Source organism: Lepus europaeus, chromosome 5 (genome assembly GCF_033115175.1).
Source record: "Lepus europaeus isolate LE1 chromosome 5, mLepTim1.pri, whole genome shotgun sequence".
Taxonomy (NCBI): domain Eukaryota; kingdom Metazoa; phylum Chordata; class Mammalia; order Lagomorpha; family Leporidae; genus Lepus; species Lepus europaeus.
This window is the reverse complement of record NC_084831.1, coordinates 59,265,812-59,288,024: the sequence shown is the minus strand read 5'-3', so window position 1 is coordinate 59,288,024 and position 22,213 is coordinate 59,265,812. Positions and strand designations below refer to the sequence as shown.

At 42.8% G+C, this 22,213-nt stretch overlaps 1 protein-coding gene across 1 annotated transcript in view; it reads right to left on the bottom strand.

Moving 5' to 3' along the window:
- IL23R (interleukin 23 receptor) overlaps window positions 1-22,213 on the bottom strand; it is a 73,773-nt gene that overhangs the window by 6,000 nt on the left and 45,560 nt on the right. The window contains exons 6-8 of the mRNA XM_062193387.1: window positions 18,333-18,489; window positions 3,117-3,209; window positions 637-739 (exon numbers count right to left, since the gene is read on the bottom strand). Coding sequence (XP_062049371.1) covers window positions 637-739; window positions 3,117-3,209; window positions 18,333-18,489 — 353 coding nt within the window. The remainder of the gene's footprint in view (window positions 1-636; window positions 740-3,116; window positions 3,210-18,332; window positions 18,490-22,213) is intronic.

Genomic DNA, 22,213 nt, shown 5'->3' with positions numbered 1-22,213 from the left:
GTAGAAACCCAGAGGCCTTGCTTTCCTCAAAGTTTCATTTTCAATAACAAGGCATACTTCCTTATTGATACTGATATTGGAAAAATTACACCTGATGGAAGGAGGCCAGGAAGGTGTTGTGGGACTGGATGCTGGATCATCAACCCAATTGGTAACCAAGTGACAAAGGCAAACCTGCCTCCTGTCTCTGCACACTGATTCAGAGGGTTTGGTAGGCTCAAGGAAGACGATGACTTAACCACTTTACAGAATCTGCGCGCAGCAGATAAATTGGAAGCACAGTGAAAAAGGCTGGATCTTGTCGAAGAGAACGTGAGTTTTGGTTTCAGTTGTGTCTGGACTTCTGGGTTTGTGCTCAGTGACTGTGGGTGGAGGACTCATCCTCTCCCTGAGCCTCGTGTTATCATCTGTAAAATGGGCCACAGAGCTTTTCCGGCAGGGTCACAGTGAGGACTAAATAAATGATTTTTGAACAGAGTCTAGCAGGGATTGATAGTCATCTTACATTGCTGCTTTCATTTTCCTCTTTCTGAATGAAAACGTTCATGGATTTTCCTTGTAGATAACTGAATTGACAACAGTTTGATGGTACATATTTAGTCGAGGTTGGAAAAGAGAAATTCTACAAAGACCTACCCAGTTCGGAGTGTTCTGTTAAATATCCCAATCAAAGAAAGAATCGACAGCATCACAGCAAGGATGATCATTCCCAAGAGAAGTCCAGTGTCTTGCCTGCTGTCTAATGGAAGGAAAGCAAAATAATGTTAACTGCACTAGTGTTCATCATCCGCCCTACTCTGCTCAAAGTGAAAGTCACTGGTCTTGAGGAAAGAGGGAAGAAGGAAGCAAAATTACCCTTTACCTCGGACTGTAAGGTGCCTGCTCTTCCGATCTGCACACCTGTACCCCAGGAAACAACTGCTTGTTTGAGAACATCAAGCTGCACATATCTGATGTCAGTGGGTTTCTGGAAGTGCATCTCCAGCCCATGTGGTCAGTTTGTGAGTGCATATCTGATATAAATATTTTCAGTGATGAACCTCATTTGGTTTGTCTGACACAGGGGAGAATTCCCAACTGCCTGTAACAGGATCTAAAGCTGACCACAATCACAACTGAGGTGTTCTTTTTTAACTTTTTGTGCACAATAAAATTTACATGCAATGCGTCATCATTCTTCAAAATTTATTGTTCATGAATTTTTTCTTGTTAAGAAAGGACATTCACTCTGTGTTGAACAATGTGTTATAAAAAAGAAACAAATGCCATCTACCTTGCACTCACACTTATTATAAAAATGCTACTCTTGAATTTTGAAGTTGAATCTATTTTCTAAAAATTTAAGCAATTAATATAATTTATTCAGCAAGTGTTACCCAGCAGGATCACCACATTTTCTACATGGGCTATGAAAAACCCTATCTTCAAATACCTATGGAAGGTTGTTGAGACATGGCTTACGCATTGGAATTTGGAGACTGTGATGAGTAATGGCCTTCCTTCCATCCCTCCTGCTCCCTCCCTTCTTCCTACAAATATGAATTAGATACTTACCATGTGGCAGACACTGTATAGGCTCCACCCTAGTTAGTCCCCATCTGTGCCTACCGTACACATGTTGGTCTCCAGCCCCTCTTCTAAAGCAAAATGGTGGACAGGGCCTGTGTGGCTTTAGATTACTCCAAAATCACAGAGGGCTATAGAATTAGTGTTTTCCTAGGGCGAAAGACCTACTGCTGAGTATTTGAAACAACAAATGGGGGGTGGGGGGAGGGTGATGTCCAGGCTTACAAACACCCTTGGGCTTTAGTGCCTGGAGGAGGACAGAACACCCCCAAGTTATCACTGTGCCAGGCAAAGGGATCTAAAGAGTAGAGCAAAGTGACCATGAGCACCCCTTGAGATACCTGGGTTCAAATTGAGCTCTGCCACCTATCAACACTGTGACCCTCTGTCATAATCTGAAACTCGCTAAGGCCAGGTTTTCTGTTGTGTGAGATAGAGATCATAGTACAGACCCAATAAAGCTGCTGTGAGCTCCTAGCCTCCACAGTTCCCACGGAAACATGGAGGTGTAGGTCTATGTAGGCATCTGGGCTTCAGGGATCCATACAGAACCTAGGCACAGCCCTTGGCTTACAGCTGATTCACATCTACATACTCAAAATGCCCTAACCTCGTTTAATGCTCCTCTGGGACACATCACCACCACTGTACTTGCTGTCTTCTTCGTGGCTTTCCTCCCCTGTCTGTCTAGCAAGGAAGCACCATGCAGACAGGGGCTTGGTTGGTTCATAGTTTGCACGGCTGATCCTGCAGTACCCGGGACAGTGCCTGGCACATAGGGGTTGTTGAATGAATGTTCATTGAATAAATAAACAAAAAATGCAAAGAATACCAATGTAACCTGAAAAATTCTTGTCCTATTCCTGCCTTATTTCTATGTAAGGAGACAAATGGTCCACGTGAGATTAACGGTGAGATGGTCCTGTCTAAAGTTTTTTTTCATTTGAAATTTATATTTAGAGTCTTATTTGTTCCTTGCACAACTTGACCTAATTTTTTTTCATATCTGAAACATTAAGCTTTGCTCCTCAACAGAAGAACACTCGGTCATACTCACAACATGGGAGCTGGTTTGAATGAGTACAGACTTCAGGATGTAGAACAGGGTTTGGATTTTTGTCTGCCACTTAGCGGCTGTGTGGCCTTGGATAAGTGTCTTAGCTCTGTGAGCTTCGGTTTTCTCATTATAAGATGGATATACAGCACCTCCCCGGGCTTGTTTCAAAGATTGAAAAAGGTGACACATCAAACTCTTAGCCCACGGTAGACAAATTATGACATTTTAGAAAGAAGTTTTGGGTCTTGAGACATGGCGGCTATTGAAATGAGAAGGTATCCAATCCATGGCAAAAGCAGGTATATTCCACCTAACCCACTCTAAATTGAGTTTTAAGCAGATATTTGTGGTTGGTCGATTATTTTCCTGTAGAAAATGCATAGCACACCTTGTAATCCAGAAACTTGGGTCTGATCCATGATTGTTTAACATGGAGGGTTAAAATGAATATTTACTAAAGAGCACCCCAACAGCCCAAATGGTGTTTTCTTACCAGAAATAAAGTGGTGTTCTTTAAAGGTGGAAGCAAGTAGAAGGCCAGAGTTCCGGGTATCGTGGTGGACTGATTCTGGCATGACCTGGGAAACTTAAACAAAAAGAGAAGAGCCTTAGCTTCTCACATTTTGCACTCAGGCTGCCTGGTTTCTCCTCAGTTAGAGGTGATTAAAGTCAATCTGAAACTTTAATCAGTTTGAAAGATGGCATAAAAGCAATGGCTTTGAGTGTGGCTCTCTTTTTTATTTAATTGGGTGAATCTCAAAGGAAGACACACAGCAAGGGCAATGAAAAATTACCTAGGGTTTGTAAAACTTCAGGGCGTGTCCCCTAATTTCCTGAGGCTTCCAGACAACAAATCCCAAGGAACTTTATTTCACTGGAGCCAGAAAAATGCCCAGCGACTGCTTTCTACACGATTCCTCCCAACAGATGATGTAATCAAGTTTGAGTTTCCTTAATAGCCTCCAAGATGCGTCACTTTTGCTTTTGTGCAATCTTTGGGGCGCTGCTCAACCTCTCTTGGCTCTGCATAAGAAGCTGGATTTTGATTAGCAGACATTTTGGGGTTGTAACACAGGGGTGGAACGTTAATGACTCCTCTCTGCTGCTTTCTTGCAAAGATCCTGGCCAGCCCTGTCTAGTCATCAAGGCTGTCAGGGCCCTTGCTAATGAAAGCTTCGGACCGGGGTGGGGTGAGCAGCCTTGGCAGCTAACTTGCTTTCATTCTGAATTCAAAAGAATCCTGCAGTGGCTTTGCCCAGCTCCTCCCTCCTGATAATTAAAAGCTGCCAGAGGTGACTTCAAGGACACAGTTCTCTTGGCTGATGTGGCTAAAGATGGTTCTCAGGTCTGGATCCCCGAAAATGCTTCAAAGGCTATTTATTCAGTCATTCAAGTTTTGGGGTCCAGATTGTTCTTTTCAAAAAATGACTTTTGCAGCTAGGGAGAAATTGCAACTTGACGCATCTCTGTCATTGAAATCTCACAGGCTTGTGTGATAAGCCACGAGGACCGAGGAGCCTGGGACTCTCTTTGAGAAAAGGATCACACATTTCACAACAAAAAGGTTCCTGTGGGTCACTGGAAGGTTTTGTAAAAGGCTAATTTGGGTGCGGGCACAGGATCACGTGGAGGGCATTTTTCTGAGAACAATTGGTAGAGGATTGTAGAAGATGAAAACATCAGAAACTCCAAAAATTCTTTCCTATGCTTTTATTCTGGTTTCTCCACAGCGACTGGAAAAGGGTTCCTGTGAATTGTGATGAATCAGAAACTCTCTTTAGCTTCTCAGTGCTTTACAAATTTCTTTTGCTCTCTGGGTATGTTGTTTCATTAGGCCCCGGGGAATACGGTTATGTCCGCAAGGCCAGGTTTTTTCATCTGAATCAGTACTTTGTAGGCCAATGTTCACTCTCAGGGAGCTCAAGCAGATGCTACATTATTTTGAAATTTAAGAATAGAAATATTACATTAAAATGTAACACAGTTTGCAATTTGGCAAAATCATGGGTTTATAGCATATGTTGCTATATTATTTTTGTTTTAACAGATTATTTTTAGGTTAGTAGTTTTATTTAAACTGGATGAATGGTTCTATTGGCTTTTAATGCAGGTTAATGTAATTCTGTTGTATCAACTGCAGGGGGTTATTTGGCAATGAAACTTGGTTCAGTTACTAATTTATACTGTATAAAAATAAGTTTTAGATCTGGAATAGGGCTTTATTAGCCCTAAGAAAGAATAAACATAATTTTCCTTTTAGAGTCTGTTATCAGTTTCAAATCAAACAAGTGCATTAATTTAAATTAGATTAACTAACTCATTTAAAAGAAATGCTTAATTATCACAGGGTAATTTCACAAAGCATCAGATATCTGAAATAAATCAACTTATGAACAAGATTGTGAAAGAAAAATCAAGTCTATGATAACATTTTTAGCATAGGACTGAAATGAAGTCACACAGAGGATATTCTTCAAGGCATACTGCCACCAAGTGGATAGGTCATTTCTTCTTAAATCATACTTAACACTGCTCACTATAAAAGCAGTGATTATAATAGGGAAATATTTTTAATAGGAAAAATGAAAAGAGGAGAAAAGAACCACACCTAATCATATCTTCCTTACTTAAATGCTGTTAATATAGGGTTTTCAAGGTTTTTTTTTTTTTTTTTGGAAAGGCAGAGTAGATAGTGAGAGAGAGAGAGACAGAGAGAAAGGTCTTCCTTTTTGCCGTTGGTTCACCCTCCAATGGCCACTGCGGCACCGCGCTGATCCGAAGCCAGGAGCCAGGTGCTTCTCCTGGTCTCCCATGCGGGTGCAGGGCCCAAGGACTTGGGCCATCCTCCACTGCACTCCCGGGCCACAGCAGAGGGCTGGCCTGGAAGAGGGGCAACTGGGACAGAATCGGCGCCCCGACCGGGACTAGAACCCCGTGTGCCGGCACCGCAGGCAGAGGATTAGCCTATTGAGCCGCGGCGCTGGCCGGTTTTCAAGTATTTTAACAGACAAAAGCATCCACACATGATAATAGAACATACACACACACACACACACACAGAACTTTTACAACCAGCTGTAATCATCAGTATGTTGCCTAAAGTGCTAGAAGAAGGTGCTGGAAAATGATATTTTCATTATTTATTTGAGGGCTGTGGCATTATGTTCATAGGGGACAATTCTATCTCTCCCCACAGCAGAGTCTTAAATTATGCCTTTACTATACTATTACTATTATAATTATTACACAGGACATAATTGAGTACACTTGAAAAACCAAGTCATTTCTTTTTTTTATAACTTCTTTTTTTTTTATTTGACAGGTAGAGTCACAGACAGTGAGAGAGAGAGTGAGAGAGAGAAAGGTCTTCCTTCCATTGGTTCACTCCCCAAATGGCTGCTACAGAAGGCGCTGCGCCGATCCAAAGCCAGGAGCCAGGTGCTTCTTCCTGGTCTCCCTTGCGGGTGCAGGGCCCAAGCACTTGGGCCATCCTCCACTGCCTTCCCGGGTCACAGCAGAGAGCTGGACTGGAAGAGGAACAACTGGGACAGAACCCGACACCCATATGGGATGCTGGCACCGCAGGTGGAGGATTAACCAACTGAGCCACGGCGCTGGCCCCCAGGTCATTTCTAATTTAGGAAAAGTTTTTATGTAGCTTATGCACAGACATTGCAGTAGGCAGTGTGTAGGGAATTTGTAGTGGTTTCAAACAAGAAATGCCATCTCTTATTCTTGACTACATTCTTTGGTCCATGCAATACCAGGTTAATTTAATCAAACCTGACTTGAGAAATATTGTAATGTTTTGCATCTCTCTCTTAGCGATGGTGCCAAGTCATCGCCTCAGCTCTGCTCTCTGTCTACCTTGGGGTAATGTTTTTTGTTATCCTTTCTAAGGAATCATTAATGTGTTCTGATTATGGTTCAGGCAACATACTGTCTCTCAATCACAACAACAACCCAGTCATGAAGATCATAATATTGTCCTCATTTCATGGACAAGGAAACGTGTAGAAAGAATGAATAACTTGTTCCAAGTGCCTAGATAGACACTGAAGAGTAGAAAATCCCAGGCAGCTCTGACACAGAGGGTGTCCTGATCACCAGTCCCATTAACTAATAACCTCACTTCAGCAGGACGCTCAGGGTGGGCTTGGAACAGTCAGGCAAAGGCAGTCCCTCTAGCAGGTGCTCTGGCTTTGCTGGGCTTCAGACCACACCACAGTGGGCCAGCCCTGTGGGGTAGCGGGTTAAGCCTTTGGGTGCTGGTTTGAGTCCTGGCTGCCGCACTTCTGATCTACCTCTCTGCTAGTGGTCTGGGAAAGCAGGAGAGGATGGTCCAAGTGTTTGGAGCCCTGCGCCTGTGTGGGAGACCCAGATGGAGCTCCTGGTTCCTGACTTCAGTCTGGCCCAGTTCTGGCCGTTGAGGCCATTTGGGGAGTGAACCAGCAGATGTAAGACCTCTCTCTTTTTCTGCCTCTGCCTTTCCCTCTCTGTAACTCTGTCTTTCAAGCAAATAATTGAATCTTTAAAACAAAACAAAGCAAAACACTCAACTGTATTCCTTGATTGTACAAGCAATATATGCTAATTTTAGGATGCTTGAAAAGCTTAGAAATGAAAACACAATTGTTTATTTGTCCACAAACTAGAAACAATCATTTTTTATGTTTGTTAGCAGTGTTTTTATGTATGTCCGTGCCCTAGTGGAGATGATACTCTTTAACAAATGTTGTATACTATCTCCTTCACTCAATGTTATATAGCGAACATTTCCTCATTTTATTAAAAATTGTTCAAAGCACCCCACTATCCCATTGTGATTGTACTCTACTCTTTCCTTACTGAGAAAGTATAGGACTTGGTGATTCCAAACACCAACAGTGAACTCAAATGAAATTTAGTCCAAGTTCTGCCTGCACCACTTGCAGTAGCATGGCCCAGGGCAAGTTGCTTAACTTCCCTGTGACTCAGTTTCTTCATTTGTAAAATTGGATAATAGCAGTGCTTCACTGATGAGGTTTGATGAGATAGTTCATAGCAGGCACTTAATACTGTATTTGACACAGATTAAAACCTTAATAAGCATCAACTAATACTGTTGTCAGGCTTTTAGACTGCTTGCAAGTTCTTATTTTTTATCACTATTTTTTTGGATAGATATCATTATATATGAGTTTCCTTTCCATATCTTTGATTGTTTCCTAGGGCTGCATTTCTACAAGTGGGATTACTGGGTCAGAAGGTATCGACATCTCTAAAGTTTATTTACTTCCATCCTTCCCAAACTTGTTGGTAAGGGCATACTAACACATGACGCTTTCTGGACTGCTCTTGTAGAAGACTGTAGCTATTCAAGAAAGAGGAGTCATATTACAAAAGATATAAGGTGTGTTTTTTGAATTATTGAAGATTTTTTGCCTCTCTCCTATTTTTCTTAAGGCACAAGCATCTCCTTTTTGTTTCTGTTTCTAATCTCATTTTCATAAGTCAGTTGTTTCACAGCATTTTAGTGATATCTTCTCAAACTGCCATTTCAGATATATGATTGGAATTCAACATTATTGGACCATAGATTTGATCCTAGCCCATGTCAATTAGCAAGGTGCAAACAGTCATCACACATATCAGGTAGGCACCAGCAGCCCAGGGCAGAGAAAACTATATGTAAGAACAAATTTATTACCACATCTTGCAAAACAAGTCAAAACAAGTCATCCTTTAGTGGATTAGGGTGTCATCCATGTAAATTAAGGATGGCAGGTGTATATAGCATACTCAAGAGATTATCTTTAATCTTGTGCTGTAAGTACCTGGTGTGTATAGGGAGAAGATAAGAAATGTACATATGTAGTCATATCATTAAAAAGAAAGAATAAGGGGAGGAAAAGGTAAAAGCAGCAGCCACCATGCCCTAACTGACGTAGACCGTGTGGAGATACAATCTGGTGTCAAAGTGCGGCAGACTTTCACAGGCCCAAATGGGCAGTTTCCACATTTACCAAGTGGTCAAAAATTCTTCCAAAGTGCAGCTTTGCTCTCGGCTATAGCATGCCTCTGTCCCCGAGTCTGAACAGTCAAATGGACATTTGTCTTTTGTTTCCATTGCCCAATACCAGGACATATACTTTATGAGAGTCCTAAAATAGGTAACAGGCAGGCATTGCTTCCCATTGTGGAAGTCTCAAGGGAGCAGAGACTGCCCAGCCAGCAGTTGGCAGTAATCTGAAGACCTAAGCCCAGCCAATAAGATACGTCTTCCCCAACTCTCAGACTCAGATTATGGACTGAATGACAAAGAGCTTCAGGAAGCCACCTAGACTTCAATGTGGGGACAGCAGCTGTACCCCCAGCCTGGTGATAGCAACCTCAGTGAGCTGTCCAGGACACAGGGCAGGAGGTGGCGGCAGTTACTTGCCAGCTGCAGGGTCCTTACCAGATTCTTCCTGAGCTGCAATTTTGTCTGTGGTTATGACTCCTGCCAACATTCAGATCCTACTCATGCCATTTTGCCAGTTTCTTTACAGATTTCCAGCTATATTTCCAATAATTCCTTTTTGATTAAGATATCTAGATTTGATTTCTTTTGCTCAATTCTACCTAATTATCCTGACTGGTAAGATTATGATTGTAGGTGGTGGGTGGGTTGATGGGGAAATGTGGTGGGACAAGTAACGTGCTACCTATGCTCCAATTCCATGGAACAGGTAAGTAGATTACCTTCTACTGCTAAAGGGACTTGAGAAGGGACAATTATCCTAGATTAGATGAGTGGATCCAATGAAGGGCGACAGTCAGAGAAAGACTGAAAGATGCTGTGCTTCTGGCCTGGACGGGGCCATGAGTCAAGAAATGCAGGCAGCCTCTAGAATCTGGAAAAGACAATGAAATCGACCTGGATTTTGGAGCTTTCAGAAGGAACATGGCCTTGCTGACACTTTGGTTTTGGCCCAGTGATTCTGCTTTTTGATTTGTCACCTCCAGAATTATAAGAAAACATATGTATGGTTTTTTGGTTTTTTTTGCAGGCAGAGTGGACAGTGAGAGAGACAGAGAAAAAGGTCTTCCTTTTTCTGTTGGTTCACCCCCCAATGGCCGCTGCTGCTGGCATGCTGATCTGAAGCCAGGAGCCAGGTGCTTCTCCTGGTCTCCCATGCGGGTGCAGGGCCCAAGGACTTGGGCCATTCTCCACTGCACTCCGGGCCACAGCAGAGAGCTGGACTGGAAGAGGGGCAACCGGGACAGAATCCGGCACCCCGACCAGGGCTAGAACCCAGTGTGCTGGCACCGCAGGCAGAGAATTAGCTTATTGAGCTGGCCATGTTGTTTTAAGCTATCAAGCAGCCATAGGAAACTAATACAGAAGATGTTACTTCCTCATGGACAAGTGTAATCTCTATTCTCTATTAGTGGGTTGCAAACCTCAGAGAGATTATGAACTTTTCTGAGCTTTTAAAGACAATTTTACTTATAATTGCTTGAAAGGCAGAGGCTAAGAAAGAGACAGACAGATGGATAGCCAGAAATTTCCCATTTGCTGCTTCACTTCCCAAATGCCCATACTAGCTGGCACTGGGCCAGATCAAAGTCAGGAGCAGGGAACTTAATCCAGGTCTCCCATGTGGTTGGCTGGGATCCAACTACTTGAGCTATCACCTGCTGCCTCCCAGGGTGCATATTAGTAAGAAGCTGAGCCGGGACTCAAACCCAGGCACTCCCGTATGCGATGTGGGCATCTCAAGTGGCGTCTTAACAGCTGGGCCAAATCGTACCTCTCTGAGATGCTTTTTTGTTCTAGACAAACCTGACGGTTTATTAGGGACAGGACGCAAAAAAGATTCAGTCTAAGTTGATTAGTTTGGGCAGATATTTGGCTTAGAAGTTAAGATGTTGGTTTAGATTTCTGTGTTCTACCCGGGATTCCTGGGTTCAATACCTGGCTCTGGCTTTCAGTTCCACCTTCCTGCTAATACAGACCCTGAGAGGCAGTGGTGATGGATCAAGTAACTGGGCCCCTGCCACCCATATGGAGGACCTGGACTGAGTTCCCTACTCACAGCTTTGGCCAACCCAACCCTGCCCATTGCAGCAATTTGGGAAATGCAACAGTACATGGGAGTGCATGCACGCCCTCTTTCTCTCTCTTCCTATCAAATGCATTAAAAAATAAAATAAAAGGATTCGTTTTTCAAGAAATACTGTGTGCCTGTTTAGCGCAATGTAGTAACACAGAATCTGCAAATTCATAATCCACCTCCACGTGGATAAATCACAAATTTCTAATTGGAGATAATGGAATTTTTGAAGACACACTCTGTGTGCCACCATCTCATTTGCGTCACATTTAGTGTCGCCTATATTTAGTTCCATTGGCCTCAGATTTGCTTTTCTCTTTTAGTCACTAAAAGTCCTGAAAAATTAATGAGAATCATCAAGGACTTAGAGTTAATCCAGGAATCAGTAGTGTTTTGTGAGAACAAAGCAAGACGTTGTTCAGTCTCTTGCTCATACAAGCCTTCCTCTGGAAAATCGTCATCAAAAAAAAAAAAAAAAGGATGGTCGCTATCTCTGGGAAACTCTTCTCTGGCAAGCAGCAATCGCAGCAGGTTAATTAGTCAGCATCAAACGTGACTGCTCTTCCTGCAGGCCTCTGACTCGTCATCACAGGGTTACACAGCCTGTTAGCTTCATCCCAAAGGGATCTGCGTGTCCATCTGTGGAGTGCAGATGTGCCGAGCCTGTCCTGCTTGGAAGCCTCTGTTTCACCTGTTCCACGAAGGAAGTGGATTTAGGGAACTGACGTTCACGCTTTCAGGGTGGGTTTCTATACTGATCAATGATCTTCTTTACTGTGGGCCCTTGTGGCCCTGCTCTACAACCCCCAGGACATTTAACAGTGACTTGTCCAGGCTGGTGGGTTAGAAGCTCCAACGTCAGCAGCCCTCCGGGCTTCTCAGCATCTCGACTGCAGCCTCAACCCAGAGGCAGGGCAGGATCTGGGCAGAAGAGGGTAGTGTGAGGAAGGTGAGCTGGGGCAGCAGGCTTTCGTCCTGGGCTTCTTGGGACTCTGTGCTGCCAAGCTGGCAAGGGACAGTCAGAGCCTTGGGGGAAAGAGGAAGCGAGAGGGGACCAGACAGTATGAGAGGTAGCTCTCACATGTCCATCCTTCCCCACCCCCTGAAAACACTCACGATGGGTTGGGCAACCAGGTCTCCCCTTTTCTGTCCACATGTCCCGTTCATACCCTGTGGTATCCTTCATGACACTCCCCCTTCTTATAGGGAGTCTGACTTCTATGGCACTGGTTCTTACGCATCACTGCAAAAGGATCACTCCATGGTGACAGGCTCAGGAATCTGCATTTTAAGCAGGTGCCCTGGTTTCTGGTGCAGATGGCCACTCTGAGAAACTGCTTTTCTGGACTATCTCCAGTGGGAAAACGCAGTAGTTACTCGGTGTGCTGGTCCAGTCTTTGCAAGTGCACCTTTCCCACCTGTACTGCATCCTTGTCTCAGACTCGCCCCTCCCAAGGTTCCTGGAGTCCTGGGGTTTCTTCCTTATCATCTCAACCCCAACCTGCTTCTACAACTTGTATTCTGGCCAAGGTAGAAATGGCTGGTAACATCAAATGGCTCTTTTCTGATGTATTTGCGTTTTCCTGACAAACCCTGCATTGGAAATGAAGCTCAGTTTTATTGCTAGCTATGTACAGGAGGACTTGGTCAGGTGGCTGGTGCAGGAGCGGGGAGGGAGGACAATGTGAGACCCGTCTATGTCTCTTAGGAAGGGGACTGGAAGAACTATAAATAATGCGGGTGCTGGAATCCCAAAGCCCAAGTTGTGCCCAGCTTTGCCATTTACCAGCTTGGTAACATTTGGCAAAACTGCAGCATTTCCCTGGGCCTCACCCTCTTCATCCACGCTGTAAGAATTACACACCTGGGGTCGGTGTTGTGTCATATTGGGTGAAGCCTCCGCCTGTGATGCTGGCATCCCATATGGGGATGCCAGTGCATGTCCTGGCTGCTCTACTTCTGATCCAGCTCTCTGCTAATAGCCTGTAGAAAAGCAGCAGAAGATGATCCAAGTACTTGGGCCCCCACACCCATGTGGGAAACCCAGAAGATGCTCCTGGCTCCTGGGTTCAGCCTGGCACAGCTCTTGCCCTGCAGCCATCTGGGGACTAAACCAGTGGATGGAAGATCTCTCTCTCTCTCTCTCTCTCTCTGTAACTCCAGCCTTCAAATAAATATAAATCTAAAAAATAAAAAAGAATCCCAAAGAGTTATACTCCTATTTATTTATTTATTTATTTGACAGATAGCATTAGATAGTGAGAGAGAGAGACAGAAAGGTCTTCCTTCCATTGGTTCACCCCCCAAATGGCTGCTATGGCCGGCGCACCACACTGATCCAAAGCCAGGAGCCAGGTGCTTTTCCTGGTCTCTCACACAAGTGCAGGCGCCCAAGCACCTGGGCCATCCTCCACTGCCCTCCTGGGCCACAGCAGAGAGCTGGACTGGAAGAGGAGCAACCAGGACTAGAACCGGCACCCATATGGGATGCCGGCGCTGCAGGTGGAGGATTAACCAAGTGAGCCATGGTGCCGGCCCCGAGTTACACTCCTTTTACAGAGAAGGGACAATTCAGATGTGAAATGCATATTGTCCAGTGCCCAGCACACAATGAAGATCCAATGAACATTATTTCCTCTCCTGAAGTTACTCAACACTTCAGCCACTTATCTGGTCTCTTACTACTATGCTAGGGTAGAATACAGCAGGTCTCTTACCCAGAGATACCTCCAGTGTTGGCTAAAGCTCAGTGTTACATTCCGAGGAGCTGATTTGCTTTCCCTTTTTTAGTATAGGGCTTTCTTTTCCATTAACATCTAAATATTTTAAGGGGGAAGAAAAAGAGATCGAGTCATATATGTTATTTGTAGACCTTCCTGCAAACGAGTTGGTTTGGTTTCTTACTGAGACCTGGTTTTTAGAGGCTGAGGACAGGCGTGATCCAGAGAAGGGACACACCAGAAGGTGGGGGACTGCAGCCAGGCCGCCTCTGCGTTATGATCTCTCCTGCAGTGCTTGCTGGGCATCCTTTTGAAAGCACCTTGTAGGGGCCGGCGCTGTGGCTCAGCGAGTTAAAGCCCTGGCCTGAAGCGCCGGCATCCCATATGGGCGCCGGTTCTAGTCCTGGCTGCTCCTCTTCCGATCCAGCTCTCTGCTATGGCTTGGGAAAGCAGTAGAAGATGGCCCAAGGTCTTGGGCCCCTGCACCCACGTGGGAGACCTGGAAGAAGCTCCTGGCTCCTGGCTTCGCATAGGCGCAGCTCCAGCTGTTGCAGCTATCTGGGAAGTGAACCAATGGATGGAGGACCTCTCTCTCTCTCTCTGTCTCTGCCTGTCTCTGTAGCTCTGTCTTTCAAATAAAAAAAAAAATCTTAAAAAAAAGAAAGCACCTTGTGTTGTGATAAATCGCTTCAGTGATGCACACATCAGAATTTTAGAGACCAAAACAGGAAACTTCTGCAGCCGGCAATCTTCTTGCCTAGGCTCTGTTTGCTCCTACACAGACCTTCCATTATGGGGACAGTTTAGCTGCCACAAAACCCCACTGTTAGACACGTCGGTCAACTAACGTAGCATGGTAGAAACTCTACCTTTTCATTTTCCCAATTATGAGACAATCCAAGCTTTAGCCGTGAAGTTTGAGCTTTACTGCTTTTATTATATCTGTATTTCCAATGCTATGTAATTATGTAATGGTGACACTTGATTTCAGTGTTCCTCCTCTCTGGAATGAAACTTCTTTTTTAAAGATTTATTTATTTATTTGAAAGGCAGAGTTACAGAGAGGCAGAGAGAGAGAGAGAGAGAGAGGAGAGAAGTCTTCCCTTTGCTGGTTCACTCCCCACCTAGCTGCAACGACCGGAGCCGCTCCAATCTGAAACCAGGAGCCAGGAGCCAGGAGCCAGGAGTTTCTTCTGGGTCTCCCAAGCAGGTGCAGGGGCCCAAGGACTTAGGCCATCTTCTACTGCTTTCCCAGGCCATACCAGAGAGCTGGATCTGAAGTGGAGCAGCCAGGACTTAATTCCATATGGGAATGCCAGCACAGCAGGGGGCGACTTTAACCACTAGGCCACAGTGCTAGCCCCAGAATGAAACTTCTTGAAGGCAAGGATCTCCATCTGTTTTGTTCGGCAAGCATCTAGCAATGCCTGTCACGTGATGGAAGCTAAATGGGTGTCTCATGACTGAATGAGTGACTGCCCTTTCATGATACCTTTTTAAAAAGCAGTCAATATTAAAGATTGCTATAAAGTGCGTCTTGCACTGTGGCATAGTTGGCTATGCCCACTATGGGTGCCGATTAGTGTCCTGGCTGCTCCTCTTCTGATCCAGCTCTCTGCTATGGGCTGGGAAAGCAGTAGGAGATGGCCCAAGTCCTTGGGCCCCTGCATCGGTGTGGGAGACCTGGAATAATCTCTGGCTCCTGACTTTGGAGCCTCGTGGCTCCAGCCGCTATGACCATTTGGGGAGTGAATCAGCAGATGGAAGACCTTTCTCTCTGTCTCTCCCTCTCTCTGTCTGTAACTTTACCTCTCAAATAAATAAATAAAATCTTTGAAAAAAAGATAAGGCATATTTGACAACATACATCTGCATTTTTTTATTTTTATTTTATTTTTTTTGACAGGCAGAGTGGATAGTGAGGGAGAGAGAGACAAAGAGAAAGGTCTTCCTTTTTGCCGTTGGTTCACACTCCAATGGCCGCTGCGGCCGGAGCATCTCGCTGATCCGAAGCCAGGTGCTTCTCCTGGTCTCCCTTGCGGGTGCAGGGCCCAAGCACTTGGGCCATCCTCCACTGCCTTCCCGGACCATAGCAGAGAGCTGGCCTGGAAGGGGGGCAACCGGGACAGAATCCGGCACCCCGACCGGGACTAGAACCCCGTGTGCCGGCGCCGCAAGGCGGAGGATTAGCCTGCTAAGCCACGGCGCCGGCCGACAACATACATCTGCATTTTAAAATGTGGTTCTCTGACCTCGGAATCAGCCCTTAAGGCATTCTGGTCTGGCTGAAAAGCCTGTGAGAGCATTTCAGGCATGGAAAGCCAAGACACTGGGGCAAAAAATATCTACATGAAGGATCTCTTTGGATGAGACCCCAGTGGAAAGAAGGAGCCATCGAGAAGGATGTACTTTTCTCTGAAGGGAGGAGAGAACTTCTACTTTGTTTATGGCCTTGTCTAAATGACAGAGTTTGTGGATTCAAAAAGCTTCCATAGCCTAGGCAGCTCATGTCAAGAGCCTCAGGTGATCACTGATGTCATACATGAGTGTTAATTGTTAAATTAACAACAGGAGTCACTGTGCACTAAATTCCCATGCAGGACCTCTGTCCTCAATGAGTTGTATTATGAGAGTTAACTGTAAAACTTGTTCTCAGATTTATTTCATTTTAGTTTGTTAAGTGGAAGATAAGAACAGAGCCTGTCTCAACTATTGAGTAACAGGTGTTTTTTTTTTAATGTGCAAATTGCTGAAATCTTTACTTAGTACAGAGTTGGTCTTCTGTGTATTAAGTTAATTGAAAATGAATCTTAGTGGAGAATGGGACTGGGAATGGGAGAGGGAGGAGGATGAAGGGTGGGAGTGTGAGTGGGAGGGCTGATATGGTGAGAAGAATCACTATATTACTAAAGTAGTATTTATGAAATACATGAAGTTTGTATTCCTTAAATAAAAGGTTTCTTTGGGAAAAATAAAATTTTGGCAAAAATAAAATATGCTTAACATTTGATGAAATTCTTTTTTAGACATAAAGAAATAAGAGAGTTTGAAAATAAGCCTACTCAAATAAGTTTGTTGATAGTAGGAAAAAATGGAAATAGCACAAATTATATATTTAGTATGATTTAAATAAGGAAATTACTAAATAAATAATTGTAATAAATAAATTGTAAATCATTCATAAATTAAAAATAGATAAATTAATAAATAATTGTAATACATTCATTAATTGGAAGGTTGTACAGCCATTAAATTGGTTTTTAAAAAACTAGACTAAGAAAATCAGGATATAAAACAGGATACACACCATAGCATCAATCACTAGAAAAATAGGTGAATAGGAAAAAAAAACCCTAGTATTCATTAAAATGTAAATAACAGGTGTTTCTCTGTTGTATATTATAAGTTTGAATTGCATTTGCAAACAAAAAATAAAGAAACACATTCTCAAAAAGATTTAATATTAGCACTTTCCATAGCACATGTTCACTGTTCCTCAAATAAGAATTTGTGTCAAGAAAATAATCTTTTGTTTGTCTTAGCTAATATACTAAACTTAGATAACTGCAAGTTTTCAGGAGTACTTAGCATATTTTTCCCCTTCAGGAATTTTTCTCCTTAGGAAAAAAAGCCTTTCAGTTTAGACTGTTGAAGAGCAGGTGTGGTGTTCTTATTCCCTATTTCCTGGTACTTAAAACCTTACCTATGGAGGACAGCCTGATATACAGCAGGTGATGGTTGGGAGACCTGGACTGAGTTTTGTATTCCTGTCTCTGGCAGCCTAGCCCCAGGTGTTGTGGGCATTTTGGGAGTGAACCAGCAGATAGGAGTTCTGTCTGCCTATTTGTTTCTCTTTTATTTCTCTTCACCTCTAAAATAAATACAAATTTTTAGAAGATAGAATTGGTAGTATTGGGGAAAAAAATACAGACACTTATTCATTTAATGTATTCCTAAGAGTTAGGCATTAGAGGGCGCTAAAAGAGCTTTTCAGCTCATTGGGCTCCTTTTGCTCCCTCTTATTTGGCTGCTATTAATAATGCCAAACCATTTTGAAAACACAATCCTAAAATGTAATAAGAATGATATTAACAATACTGTGAATATGATTAAATTCTTCAGTCTTAAGAGGAAAATTTTAAATCTAGTTCATAAGCTACCTATAGTACGGGGGTATCTTCAGATAAATGAGGCTGTTTTTTATGTTTTTTTTTTTTTATGACAGCTAAAATAGATTTTTTAAAATTCTTACACTTGAAGTCCATTTGGCTAAGATGTTATAGAATGACTTGGATAAGTGGATATAAAATTAAAATAACAGTATTAAAAATAAGAAAATATTCTACAGCTATACCACCCTGAACGCATGAGATCTCGGCTGATCTTAGAAGAAGAAAATATTGAAAGATCCTGTTGTTGAGGGGATAATTAATCTCAAGTTTAAATGTTTTAACTCTTTTTGATTGGTTTACATATAGTAGTTAACCAATGTCTATTGATAAGATTTGACTTGTGTCCCTTTTATCAGAATGTCTTAACGAGTTTAATGTAACTCAATATTTTTCAAGACAAGATCTTCGATTAATTTACACCCCACAATAACATAAGACATTTGCACACATGAGATTTTTGAGAACTCCCTACTTCCCATGGTGGAATCAGACCCTTGGGGGGTGGGGATGGTGAACATGCATCTCAAACAAACACCCTTACATAGTTTCTATGCCCAGGTATGTTTGAGGACTATTGCATCAATTGTAGTCAGCCTCAACAAAATCAAAGAAAAATGACAATTCAGAGTGTTTTGTCAATTCTGGTATAAGTCAAGCAGGAAAAAAAAATGTACTTAGAAAAGAAACAAAAGTTAAAATAAACGAAACCTAAGAGAATAAAGTTGATAAATATTCTCACCTTTTTTAGGTGTCTTATGAAAGAAGGGTGAACTCCAGGGCTGCCAGTACTTTTTCCCTGTTTCTTGACATCTCACTTGAAATATATACGTGATGTTTGGCTCCAGGCAGAATTCTGATTGTTGCACATATGTAAAGTTGGTGTTGAATTTTCTAACCTAAAATGGATGAATGGCAGTGAAAATACAGTATTCAGTGAAAACACAACAATTATTCCATTCAGCAGAAACGTATGAGCACCTTTTATCTTCTAAGCACTCTTCTAGAACCTGGGAAAACAGAAAGGGATAGAGCACTGTTAATGCAAGTGTCCTTCAAAACGTTCATGGCAAGACGAAATTAAAAGTATGAGCTCATTTTGGTGCAAAAAAACTTTCTAGTAATATTTGGACAATGTATATTGTGAGAAAGCTGAGATGTATTTCAATTCTTTTTTATTTTTTTAAGATTTATTTTATTTGAAAGGCAGAGTTACAAGGTGGGGAGAGGGGAGGTAGAGAGAGATTGCCTAGCTGCTGGTTCAATTCCCAAGTGGCCACAACAGCTAGGTCTGAGCCAGGCTGAAGTCAGGAGTCAGCAGCTTTATTTGGGTCTCCCATGTGGGTGCAGGGACCCAAGGACTTGGGTCACCTTCTGCTGCTTTTCCATGTGCATTAGCAGGAAGCTGGATTGGAAGTGGAACAGCTGAGAAATACGGATACCATATGGGATACTGGCATTTACAGGGAGTGGCTTAATCTGTTACCCCACAGTGCTGGTTCCTCAATTCGTTCTTTTAATTCAGTTTTTTTCCATGAACATTTTGAATTAACCTTCAAAAACATATTTAGGCCGGCGCCGCGGCTCACTAGGCTAATCCTCCGCCTTGCGGCGCCGGCACACCGGGTTCTAATCCCGGTCGGGGCACCGATCCTGTCCCGGTTGCCCCTCTTCCAGGCCAGCTCTCTGCTGTGGCCAGGGAGTGCAGTGGAGGATGGCCCAAGTGCTTGGGCCCTGCACCCCATGGGAGACCAGGAGAAGCACCTGGCTCCTGCCATTGGAACAGCGCGGTGCGCTGGCTGCAGCGCGCTACCGCGGCGGCCATTGGAGGGTGAACCAACGGCAAAAGGAAGACCTTTCTCTCTGTCTCTCTCTCACTGTCCACTCTGCCTGTCAAAAAAATAAATTAAAAAAAAAATTAAAAAAAAAGAAAAAAAAACATATTTAAACACTAAAAGTATATTGCATACTGCTTTTAGCTGGACAACTCTCTCAAACTTTTAAATATTAAGGAAGTCCAACAAGTAATATATTCTTAATAATGGCTTGTGGAAAGGACGGATCTGATGGCAATTGCCTGAATCTTCTCTTTTTGTAGTTGGATATTTGATTAACTAATTCTTCCTGAAGAATGAAATAATTTTACTTCTTGATGACTTTTAGAAAATACTACTCATAAACTAAGCCATTATATTTACCATTGTTGCAGGTTTATCTAGATTCTACAAGGCCTAATATATGAAGAATTATCAAAAAGTTCATGGAAAATGTGTGTCATGAAAAAATTATGCATAGATTTCAAAATATTTTTTGCACCCAAATACTCAAGGTAATTTGTTATGTCTGAACAGGGTCTACGTTGAGGTGCTAAGGAGCACAAGGCATCATTTTGAAAAAAATTTTTTTTAATTTGACTGGTAGAGTTATAGACAGTGAGAAAGAGAGACAGAGAGAAAGGTCTTCCTTCCGTTGGTTCACTCCCCAGATGGCTGCAACGGCCGGTGCTGTGCCAATCCGAGGCCAGGAGCCAGGTACTTCTTCCTGGTCTCCCATGCGGGTGCAGGGCCCAAGCACTTGGGCCATCCTCCACTGTTATCCCAGGCCACAGCAGAGAGCTGGACTGGAAGAGGGGCAGCCGGGACTAGAACCTGGGGCCCATGTGGGATGCCGGCGCCGCAGGCGGAGGATTAACCAAGTGAGCCATGGTGCCGGCCCCAACAAGGCATCATTTTGAAAAAGGTCTCTATCAGAGCATGAATTCTATTCAAATTGAAACAAGGAAAAACATCAAATTTATGGTGATGCTTGCGGGAAAAATGATAAAATCATCGATGTTTTACAAATGTTATGGTAACATTCCCCCAGAGAAGTCAGGAATTTACAAGTAGATCATTTATTTTAAGAAGGGATGAGACAATGTTGAAGGGGAAGCTCATTGCAGCAGACCATCCTCCCCAACTTGTGAGGGAAAAATGATCCCTGTTTGTGCCTTAATCTGAGAGACTAACGATTCACAGCAGGAACAATAGCCAGCACCATAGACACTTCAACAGGGACCTCTCACACAATTATTCTGATTGAAAAGTCAGGGTTGAATACAATTTTTGCTTAATGGATGTCAAACCTGTTGCACCCAGATCAGCTACAGTCAGGGGCAGAACTTTCGATGGGAATTTTAAACACATGCATCAAGATCCTGAGCATTTCTTTGAAGAAGTGTAACAAGAGTTGAAACATGGCCTTACCAAAAACAATCCTGAAGACAAAACACAATTAAAGTAATGGCTACCAAGAGGTGGAAGTGGTGCAAAGGAAAATGGGTCAGTCAAGAACAAAGATCATGGCAATGGTTTTGGAGATACTCAAAATTGCTTATTGACTTTCTGGAGGGCTCGAGCATTATAAACTTCGCTGGTCAGAAGAGTGGAGAAAGTTACACAAAGCTTTAGCAGAAGGACACCCAGAAAAGTTTCAGGAAAGAGTCCTTGTGAGCTACAATGGTCCTGCTCATTTCTCTCTTCAAGAAACACCAATTTGGGGAGAGATTTTATTTTTATTTTTAATTTTTTTAAACTTTTATTTAATGAATATAAATTTCCAAAGTACAGCTTATGGATTACAATGGCTTCCCCCCCCCCCCATAACTTCCCTCCCACCCGCAACCTTCCCCTTTCCTGCTCCCTCTCCCCTTCCATTCACATCAAGATTCATTTTCAATTCTCTTTATATACAGAAGATCATTTCAGTATATATTAAGTAAAGATTTCAACAGTTTGCCTCCACATGGTAACACAAAGTGAAAAATACTATTTGAGTACTAGTTATAGCATTAAATCACAATGTACAGCACATTAAGGACAGAGATCCTACATGATATTTTTAAAAAATTGATTAATTTTCTATGCAATTTCCAATTTAAAACCAAGGTTTTTTTTTTTTAAATTTTCAATTATCTTTATATATGGAAGATCGATTCAGTATATGCTAAGTAAGGATTTCATCAGTTTGCACCCACACAGAAACACAAAGTGTAAAAATACTGTTTCAGTACTAGTTATAGCATTACTTCACATTGGACAACCCATTAATGACAGATCCCACATGAGACAAAAGTACACAGTAACTCCTGTTGTTGACTTAACAATTTGACATTCTTGTTTATGGCATCAGTAATCTCCCTAGGCTCTAGTCATGAGTTGCCAAGGCTATGGAAGCCTTTAGGGTTTGCCGACTTTGATCTTCTTCTGATAGGGTCATAGTCAAAGTGGAAGTTCTCTCCTCCCTTCAGAGAAAGGTACCTCCTTCTTTGATGGCCCGTTCTTTCCACTGGGATCTCACTCGCTGAGATCTTTCATTTAGGTCTTCTTCTTCTTTTTTTTTTTTTTCCAGAGTGTCTTGGCTTTCCATGCCTAAAATACTCTCATGGGCTCTTGAGCCAGATCTGAATGCCTTAAGGGCTGATTCTGAGGCCATAGTGCTATTTATAACATCTGCTATTCTATGGGTCTGCTGTGTGGGGAGAGATTTTTAATCATGGAGATAAATATTCTTAAAAATGTGTTTATTTATTGAGAGGGAGAAAGAAAGAGGGAGTGGGAAGAAGGGGAAAGAGAGAGAGAGAGA